Source organism: Oncorhynchus mykiss, chromosome 26 (assembly GCF_013265735.2).
Source record: "Oncorhynchus mykiss isolate Arlee chromosome 26, USDA_OmykA_1.1, whole genome shotgun sequence".
NCBI classification, from domain to species: domain Eukaryota; kingdom Metazoa; phylum Chordata; class Actinopteri; order Salmoniformes; family Salmonidae; genus Oncorhynchus; species Oncorhynchus mykiss.
This window is the reverse complement of record NC_048590.1, coordinates 29,023,003-29,033,412: the sequence shown is the minus strand read 5'-3', so window position 1 is coordinate 29,033,412 and position 10,410 is coordinate 29,023,003. Positions and strand designations below refer to the sequence as shown.

The 10,410-nt window shown below is 41.7% G+C and overlaps 1 protein-coding gene across 1 annotated transcript in view; it reads right to left on the bottom strand.

The window, feature by feature from the left end:
* The window catches only part of LOC110506584 (transcription factor E2F4), a 12,513-nt gene extending 4,459 nt beyond the window's left edge, over window positions 1–8,054 (bottom strand). The window contains exons 1-7 of the mRNA XM_021586310.2: window positions 7,841–8,054; window positions 6,909–7,324; window positions 4,894–5,003; window positions 4,651–4,812; window positions 4,317–4,425; window positions 3,950–4,211; window positions 3,697–3,822 (exon numbers count right to left, since the gene is read on the bottom strand). Coding sequence (XP_021441985.1) covers window positions 3,697–3,822; window positions 3,950–4,211; window positions 4,317–4,425; window positions 4,651–4,812; window positions 4,894–5,003; window positions 6,909–7,052 — 913 coding nt within the window. The 5' untranslated portion in view covers window positions 7,053–7,324; window positions 7,841–8,054. The remainder of the gene's footprint in view (window positions 1–3,696; window positions 3,823–3,949; window positions 4,212–4,316; window positions 4,426–4,650; window positions 4,813–4,893; window positions 5,004–6,908; window positions 7,325–7,840) is intronic.
* Window positions 8,055–10,410: the final 2,356 nt, after the last annotated feature.

Here is a 10,410-nt window from a genome sequence, read left to right as displayed (position 1 = left end):
AGGCCAATTGTGCGTCGCCCCACGGACCTCCCGGTCACGGCCGGTTACGACAGAGCCTGGGCGCGAACCCAGGGACTCTGATGGCACAGCTGGCGCTGCAGTACAGCGCCCTTAACCACTGCGCCACCCGGGAGGCCCCACCATTTTTTACTTAGCTAATAAAAAATACATAGTATACAATTGGTGACTAATTGTTATATTTATCCTGATACCTGATTCGAATTTACGCAACTCTAACACCATGCTGGTTAAGTGTGGTTTGAATTCTAAATAAAATCACTGACAGTGTCACCAGCAAACACCCCCGCACCACCTCCTCCATGCTTTGGGAACCACACAAATGTGGAGATCATCCATTCACCTACTCTGCATCTCACAAAGACACAGTAAGAACCAAAAATCTCAAATTTGGACTCATCATACCAAAGGACATATTTCCACAGGTCTAATGTCCATTGCTCGTGTTTCTTGGCCCAAGCAAGTCTATTCCTCTTATTGGTGTCCTTTAGTAGTGGTTTCTTTGCAGCAATTCGACCATGAAGGCCTGAAGGCCTGATTCACACAGTCTCCTCTGAACAGTTGATGTAGAGATGTGTCTGTTACTTGAACTCTGTGAAGCATTTATTTGGGATGCAATCTGAGGTGCAGTTAAAACAAAAGATAAGTTCATTAGAGTTATTTAACCTTTATTTAAATAAGCAAGTTACTTAACAACAAATTCTTATTTACAATGACAGTCTACACTGGCCAAATCCGGACGATGCTGGGCCAATTGTGCGCCGCCCTATGCGCCCTACCAATCACAGCCGGTTGTGATACAGCCTGGATTCTAACCAATTTGTCTGTAGTGACACCTCTAGCACTGAGATGCAGTGACTCTGCGCCGCTCGGGAGCCCATCTTGCAGCAGAGGTAACTCTGGGTCTTCCTTTCCTTTGGCGGGCCTCATGAGAGCCAGTTTCATCATAGCGCTTGATGGTTTTTGCGACTGCACTTGAATAAAGTTTATGACATTTTCCGGATTGACTGACCATGTCTTAAAGTAATGATGGACTATCGTTTCTTGCCATAATATGGACTTGGTCTTTTACCAAATAGTGCTATCTTCTGTATACGCCTAACTTGTCACAACAACTGATTGGATCAAAAGCATTAAGAAGGAATGAATGAAATTCCACAAATTCTGTTTTAAGAAGGCAGACCTGTTAATTGAAATGCATTCCAGATGACTGCCTAATGAAGCTGGTTGAGATAATGCCAAGGGTGTGCAAAGCTGTCAAGGCAAAGTGTGGCTACTTTGAAAAATCTCAAATATAAAATATATTTTGATTAGTTTAACAGTTTTTTTGGGATATAACATGATTCCATATGTGTTATTTCATAGTTGTGATGTCTTCAGTATTATTCTACAATGTAGAAAATAGTTAAAATAAAGAAAAGCCCTTGAATGAAGAGGTGTGTCCAAACTTGACTGGTACTGTACGTGTGAGAGAGAGACCGTTGGAACACTAACCCAGTGCCAAGGTTTATCTCCCTCCATCACATTCCTGCTTATGGTTGGGCGGTCAACCTTTGTCCTATCGTGATTAAGTACCCATAAAACATTGTAATGTGCAATGGTATCGCCCCCTAATGGCCAACCCCACAATTGTATTTATTTATTATTATTTAAAAAAGGGTAAAAAAAATAAATAAAAATACATTAAAAAAAGACTGCTAAAAAGGACCACAAGCGAGAGGAATCATGATAAAATATGCATTGGAGCCAAATCTATTTTAGTAGTGTATTCCTCTAGGTCGGAGCTTTGGCACGAAAGGGGTGTGTTTAGGTCAGGGCGACATGGCCTAAAAATCATCTCCCGATTCTTTCAAACCTATCTATGGGCGATTCACAATATATATTTGTTGATTTTGTTGTTGTTGATGTTTTCACTAAATAAGCTTTGTTGTACAATTAAAGGGCAAATACACTGCATTTCAACAACTCAGTAATAATCCAAATGGATTCAGGGCTTGTGAAATTATACCTAGTCTAAAAATACACCTTCCACAACCATAAAACCCAATATTAACTTAATCTAAATCATTTAACCTGCTTTTTTGCAATAATCACTAATCTGGCTCTCAAGTCAGTCTATGAAAATGGCCTGTTTGTACTAATTTAACCAGAACCATGTATAATGCACATTCACTAATAATGACTAACTTCTTGTAGCAGGCATTATAGAACATTAACACAGGTCTCAAACAAATTAGACAGCTAGCATAACAATCTTTGACTAAAATGCTGCTAGTTGTACGTGGTACCGCAATGCGTGCGTGACAAACAGAGCATTAATTTTCCAGAACCAATGTTCATTGATACTCCTGTTAGTAGTGTCTGCTCTGTGAGCAACTTGAGGAGTTGAGAGATAAGAAAGGTTAACTTCCTCTATTACAGTAAAATAATGTCTCAATGTGTTTGTGTCCATATGACCCATTCTGTTGGATCAAAATTCAAATAACGAGTTGAAACCTGTTTGTCAGAGAGGAAGAAGTGATCTCTCATCTTTGATGTTCTGAGTGGCAGGGGGAGGGGCTTGGTGTGTGTGTGTGTAAATAGAGAGGAAGAGGCAGAGACATGAGAATCTTGTCATTATATATAGATCTCTGGTGTAAATGGGAAGGTGCACACAGGACAGAAGGAGTGAAGGAGACGGAACCAAAAAGACATGAGAACAAGCGAACATACACACTCAAAAAAAATATTCCGCGATACAGGCATTTGAAATATCGCGCAAAAACATAAATTAGAATTTATCTAATTCATTTGATATCGCTCAGCCTCAGTCTGTGTGCCAAAGTGCAAGTGACAGTTAAGGATCCTCGCTGGCTGTGTGTCATGTGATGGGTTGTAAATGATCAACGGCTCAGCTGCAGAGCATGTAACGCCGCTGTCCTCATAACTGGATAATTATTAAATGAGTCACATTTTTTTGCCTAATCTTCCTCCCTTATTAGGCCTAGGTTTCTTTCTATATGTTGTATAGGTAGGTTGTAGACTACATTGCTAATTATAGGCTATGGAAATTGACTTACTCTACACATAATTTCATTCATAAGCTTTGATAGGCTGTAAGTTCTTTTGACTTCATTACATTTTTCCATCTTGATATTGTTTCCTCAATTTGACTTCTTGTTGCCTGTAACATTTGTTATTTAAAATAAAACTGTGATAGAGACTCGCCTATAGACTGCCTTTCACAGATGTTCGCATTTGAAAGCTGCAACTTTAGGACTTTAAACACTTCATTAGAATAGCCTATTTGGTTAATTGTATTCATAATTTTAACTTCATGCTTTTGATAGGCTATTTTAATTAGTGGGATTTGGCTTTAAGCCGTTTAGTTCACAACAGAAATAGGGAGGGTTGCATGCATTATTTTATAATAGACTAAGCTTTGTTCAACTGTAATGTTTGTTCAAACTACTCATTAGATTTTTCTATTTTGTTATTGTTTGTTCTACCTCTCATTATTACCTTAGGCCTATCATGTTTTAAGGTTATTCAAAAACAACCTAAAACTTAGAGATAAATTATCTAACGGCATTCTAAGCTAATTGTTTGATCATGAAGTAGCACGGAGGGAGGTGCAGGGGAAAGCCAGCATGCATAAAAACTTAAGTCATATTCATATCATATTGAATTCTAACTCACAGTCAGATGAATCGGATTTGATTGGTTCAAAGACAGTCAAGTTGTTGCCCAATGAAGCAGAAGACTGGAGGGACCGAGTGTCCAATGATGGTGGTTGCTGAGCAGGTTTTTCAGTGCTGGAGGTGTCTGGTAGGTAGGGATAGAGAAAGACATGAATACAGATGTAGACATGGGACAATTCAATGATATTGTATTGAGAGTTTAGCAGACAAAACACTTTCATAGACCATGAGAGATATAACAGTGAGGTCACCTGATGGCTTAGCTGCTGTATGTGCTTTAGGCTTGCCGGTGGCCAGACTCTGGGTGGTCTTGACAAATGTGTGAGTGGGTGTGTTAATGGTTGTGTCTGCAGAGGCTGCAGCAGACTTGGTGTTCTGCAGCATTTCCTCAGGGGGCGGGACTGGCAGCACCACGGGGGTTGAGTTAACTGGGTCCTTGTTGATGAGCAGAACATCAATGGGCCCAGCAGCGCTCTTCAGATGGATCTGATATGTCCTCTGACCATTTTGAACCTAAAAGTGGAGACAAACACACACACACACACACACTTACTTTTCACCCTGAGAAGACTGACGGACTGACTAGGGGGGGAGGAGGCAGAAACAAATCGAACTTACAGCTTCAGGTATGGGCACCTCCAGCTTCGTACCAGAGGGAGCACGCACCGCCAAGAGGGTATCACCTTTGAAGCAGCTGCAGATGTCCTCATGATTAACATAGGCTAGAGTTGGTCAGAGTTAAGGTCAGACACACACCTTAACAGAGTATTATAACAGTGTTAATGCGGGCAAGTGTATCCTCTGCTATTGTACAGACAAGACAGAGGTGCAGCTCTTTTTCTATACTTTTCTACTGGTGTGGACTGTCATGGACACCTATCTAAGGTTAGGTTGGGGGTAACAATTTAGATGTTGGTGTAGGTATGAGTATGTGGGTACATAGTAAGGATATGGACTATTGTGTGTGTCCTCGGTCACGTTCTTGATGCTTTGTTGGACCCACACCCTCTGCTGGTCCAGCTCACTTTCCCTCATATCCAGATCTTCAAGCTCCGACTTCAGGTCAATCAGCCTGTCACCAATCTCCCTTGAGTTACAGCCTGGCCCAACTCCCCTTAGACAGATAGTGTACAGAAATGTAAGCACATACTGTGTGCATACCTATACACATACAAGCGCGCGAAAGTACACTCACTTCCACTGAATACTATTCTTGGACTTCTTCTCGATCAGGCCGATGCCCTCCAGTACATTGGTGATGTCATAGATGCGCCTCTTCTGTCTGACGGCCAGGGTGTCTGCTGCCTACAAGAGCAGAAGAAACAACATTACTCACAACACAACTGTCAAAGTACACCCTCTCTCATCAGAAGCAAAATAACTTAATGAATGATTTTAAAATGCAAGCACTCAAATGTCCCTACCAAGGCTATTTTCCTTAGAGGGAAATGTATATCCCTGGGGTTAAATAACAAAAGGTCAGAGCCTGTGAGACAGGGGCCTGTCAACCAATCACTGGATGGGTCATAGCCCTGGTAGCCAATAATAGGAGAGGTCACAACCCTATGAGCCTATCAGAGGGGGGACTAAACAATGCGGACAATAATGACAGACCGTGACACAGCCACCCACTGAGCGATGAGACACGGCTTGTCTCTTTTACACACACTCTCTTTCTGTGTTTTACCCTCTTTTATTCCTCAAACTCCTTACTGACATTAACCTAGATAATATAAAACAGTTTTACACTTAGTTTTATATTAGAGTTTAAGCTTCTATTTTATTTTAGAGTATAAATCATCACGATCACAGTGCATGTGTAATTGCTGGCTTTTGGCCAATAAAAACATGAAAAGCCGATAAATAAAATTGTTGCTGGTCAATTTGACCGTGAGAAAAAAACAATCCCATTACAAATAATAAATGTTTATTTGTTGATGGAAATACATTTGACTGTCATGCTTATCGGTCTATAGGCTAAAGCTGCAATATGTAACTTTTGGGCAACAGGACCAAATCCACATAGAAATGTGAGTTACAGATCGGTAATTGTTGAAAGCAAGTTTAAGATGCGGTAGATCTGTTCTGTGAGCTATTTCTATGCTTATTGTTCTTAAGTTTCGTTTTTGCATATTTTACTTTCAGTTTTGTACACCAGCTTCAAACAGCTGAAAATACAATATTTTTCATTATGGAAAATATATATCATAGCTGTTTAGATGGCAGAATGATTCCCCACACGGTACTTGCTTGTTTTGTCACAGAAATTCTAATTGTTTGCCTAATTTCAGTTTATGCAACCAGGAAACGGGGGATTGATTTCTGCATAGTGCAGCTTCAATTTACAAAATGTTGTGTAATTAAATTGGGGCGTGTGTATTTTCGTTAGTCGACATGCATTTTATGTATTACACGTGCACAGCGTACAGAGCCAATTTTTTTAACAGAATATTACTTGTCAGACAGCGCTAGACCTGCTGCTGCAGATCCTCAGATCGTTGCTTCTGGAGTGTCATTGCGCAACAATTCCAAATGTAATCCCATGTTAAAAAAGGTTTTGATGGTCATGATTGCTTTATTTCTCAATTGATAATTGAAGCATGCCTTGCATTTGCCATTTATTGAGATACTTCTGGATTTTGGCAATGAGGCCCTTTATCTACTTCCCCAGAGTAAGTTGAACCCGTGGATACCATTTTAATGTCTCTGCTTGCAGTTAAGGAAGTTGATAACAGATACCATAGACTTCTAGTCATTGCGCTAACTAACACTAGTTAACATTGGTTCGCAAAACTACATCCAACTTCCTTCATACTGGACACAGTGACATACAAATGTTATCCACGAGTTCATCTGACCCTGGGGAAGTAGATAAAGGGCCTCATTGTCAAAATCCCGAAGTATCCCTTTAAGCATGACAGTGCTAGTCAACACCTACTAGATTGTAATTAAAATCTTCCCGGACACATTTTTCTAATGGAAACCCTGGTGTGGGTGTCTGAGTGCATGTCATATTCCACATGCATCTCCTCGGAGTATGTTGCACATCTGTTACAACACAATGTAGCAATCAATATCAATCAAACATGGCAGTGCTTAGACTTATATAGGTTATAAAATTGGAGACTGCGATTATACTAAAACATAAACAAACCATAGCTAACAATTCTCACAGTCAGACAGTCAAAAGAGATGCAGCCCATCACTCACTACTTTAAGATCGAGCACCCCGTCCTCCGCTTCCTGCAGCAAAGTAACGAACTTCGTGGTGAGAAGTCCGAGGCTCCTCTCGTGTCTCTGAGACTGGGGAGCGTCGGAACCTTCCAGCTCGGTTCGGCTCACCTCGAGCTCCATAACCAGTCTGAATCGGTTGGATGATATAGTGAATGGGAGGTTTCCCTAAATGCTGTAAAGCACTGGGCCTATGCCCTCGACCGTCCTAGTCCAGTGCAACCGCAGGGATAGTTGCAACCCTAGAAAGGCTGTGCCGACACCGGGTCAGTGGTCGGTCCAGTTCGCCTCCCCGTGAGCCCAAACACAGTAAGCAGCCACACAGCAATGAGGCCCTGTGCTCGAGCCGTTGGAGGAGGGCTGAAAGCAGGGATGGTTTCAAGCGTAGGGAGCGTCTGCAAAGTGAGGACACCACGGTAAAGTTAAACGAAAAATACACAACTACTCACTGTACCTGCTGTATGCATTGCATACGGAGACGAAGCTAGAGTGGAGTAACTAGTTATATATTTTAGAGTCCCTACTCCAATTTGATTTGATCAGATCAGATTGTGTATGAGTGCAAAATAACAAGTTAGCAGTAAATGCCGGTTTCGATTAGACCTCCGCCACTGGATTGGCTTGGCAACTTTGGCCAACCACCCATAGTTACGTTAGCTAACTACAGTAGTTAGCACAACAAGGTAGCTAGCTAGGTAGTGTACATTGGATACATGTACAATAGGTACATGCTTATAACTATAACTAAAACAACGGTGGCTAACTGGCTCTCGTTAACTAAACGTTCACTTAGGTGGCAAGATAACTAACTCACCCGATTAGCAATAGACTAGATAACGTGAGCTAGCTACAGTACAGTACCTAGCTATCTCCTGTCACGAGTGTCCTGATGGATGGTCGTATGTACTTACCAATGAGTTGTCCTCAAAGCAGCGTTGGTATACTATTCAAATTGAGTTTGTTTCATCGATATATTGTAAGCAATCAATTACTCAGGGCATTTACTTAACTAATATTCGAAAGGCAGTTTAAAAACTCCCTCCTACTGCATCTTTCATTCATCAGAACCAATACATTTTTCTTCCTGTTCACGAATATCTCGCTTACAGCGAACTTGACAGCGAACCGGGCATGGAGCGACGTAGGAGATAGCCAATGAAATCACGTTAGCGTTAGGGAGCGTCACATATAGAAGAGTATCACGATACAGCGCAAAATGAAACGCTATTGTACTATACACTGAGTGTACAAAACATGCAGGACACCTACTCTTTCCATGACATAGACTGACCAGGTGAATCCAGATGAACGCTATGATCTCTTATTGATGTCACTTGTTAAATTCACTTCAATCAGTGTAGATGACGGTTAAGTACGTTTTTTTAAAGCCCTGAGACAATTGAGACATGGATTGTGTATGTGTGCCATTCAGAGGGTGAATGGGCAGGACAAAATATTTAAGTGCCTTTGAACAGGTTATGGTAGTAGGTGCCAGGCACACCGGTTTGTGTCAAGAACTGCAACCATGCTGGGTTTTTCACGCTCTACAGTTTCCTGTGTGTATCAAGAATTGTCCACCATGCAGCCAACTTGAAACAACTGTGGGAAGCATTGGAGTCAACATTCGATACCTGGTGGAGTCCATGTCCCGATGGGGGGGAGTTTTGTACACTCAGTGTATATTGACCCAGTGTCTTGAATAAAACACGGTATTAGAATGTCTTTCAGAACAATGTCAAGATGACATTCACATTTTTGGAACAATATAGAGAATGAACAATAAACCATACACCCACAAAAAAGTTTATTAGCAGAAATACTTTTGACAAGTCAAGGACTCTTTTCCACTACTCTGCAAAGCCCCTACCCTCTATGAGTCACTCATGTGTAAGTAGATTCCCTAAAAACATGCCACTTCGATACAGCTACGACTTTTCCGTAACAGGTTAGGAGAATTCATGTAGAAGTTTAGGAGAATTAGGTTGATGCCAGGAAAAGGGTTAGGGTTAGCGAAAATGTTCTCCATACATTCTACAAAAAGTCACTTGTACTGAAGTGCAGTGTTTTTAGAAAGTACCCAAGCGTAAGATTGAAATGACCAGAAATCATGGATACCAGAAATCTCCAAAAGTCCCCACAAGGATAGTAAAACAAGGAAAATTCTCCCTCGTACGGATATTTCCCAGGTCCCTGTGAGGAAAAAGCCTATTTTAGGCATAGGGGTTAGCTTTAGGATTAAGATTTTGTGTGTGTGTGTGTGTGTGTGTGTGTGTGTGTGTGTGTGTGTGTGCGTGCGTGCGTGCGTGTGTGTGTGTGAGTGTGACAGTCTTGGCCTTGTACTTTAACTGACAGTGTGGCCTTTGGATTGTAATGTATTTTGTGGATCCAAATAAAGTATTTAAAATGTGTGTGTTTTTGTGTGTGTAAGTGTGCGTGTGCATGTGTGTGCTTTACTTCTGCATCCTACCACTGGATCAGAGGCTAAAGGTGTGATGGTTAAACACAAAGGGGCACAAGGTGGGGAGGGGCCAAAAGGGGCAGCTCCCTTCCAAAATTACAGCCTGACCTATTTCTGTCTACAGTGGTTATAAACCCACAAAGAAGCCTTCCCAGGCGGCCCAGCCCAGACAGAGAAGACTGGAGTAGGACAGTCAATTGGGGTAGCATCCCTCTCACCCCAATTCAGCATGGAGGCCAAAATGTAGCAATGCTTCAAGATGCAGGGGCAGCACAATAAAATACTATGGTACTATTTAGTTCAGTTTACTACACGCCACTTGACAGATTATTTTTATCCAGAGCGACATGTATGACAGTGTGCCTAATTATTTGTATTTTTTTTATGTGATCTTCGCAGGAATTAAACCCACGTTTTTCACATAACATGGACCAGTTACGGTCAGAGTATTGGATCAAGCCAAGGTCGAAATTATTTAAACGCTGGTCTGAGGGTTACATTGGAGAGACAAAACCTGATGCATTAGTTGTGTGGAAATGGGTGCATTGGGGGTCAGGGACAGCCGTATGCTATGAATGCACAATGAACAACATGAAAGCCCAGGCCGCTGTGCTGTCCCTGCCCTGTTGGGGGGGGGGGGCATTGTTTGACAGACAAAAGGCTAACGGTGCCCAGGACAACCCACAGAGCATTTGGCCCCTATGGGACAGAGGATGAGAGACTAAGGGGGAACAAGGGTATCTGGAGAGTACACCCAATCAGATGCCCCCCTTCTCCTTCCAAAACCAAAACTAGAAATTCCCACCTCACATCCCCATCCAAAAGAGACAACAACACAATGAGAGGGCCTCTTCCTCATAATAAAATAAGAATGAGCCAGTATATAAAGAAGGAGAACATTTTGAGTGCGAGTATGAGGGAGGGGGTTAAAGGACTGAATATGATTTCTATGATCTTGTAGGAGCTGATGATGAGTGACTAATATTCCAAGACTGAAGAACACAACACACCAATTGTCATACT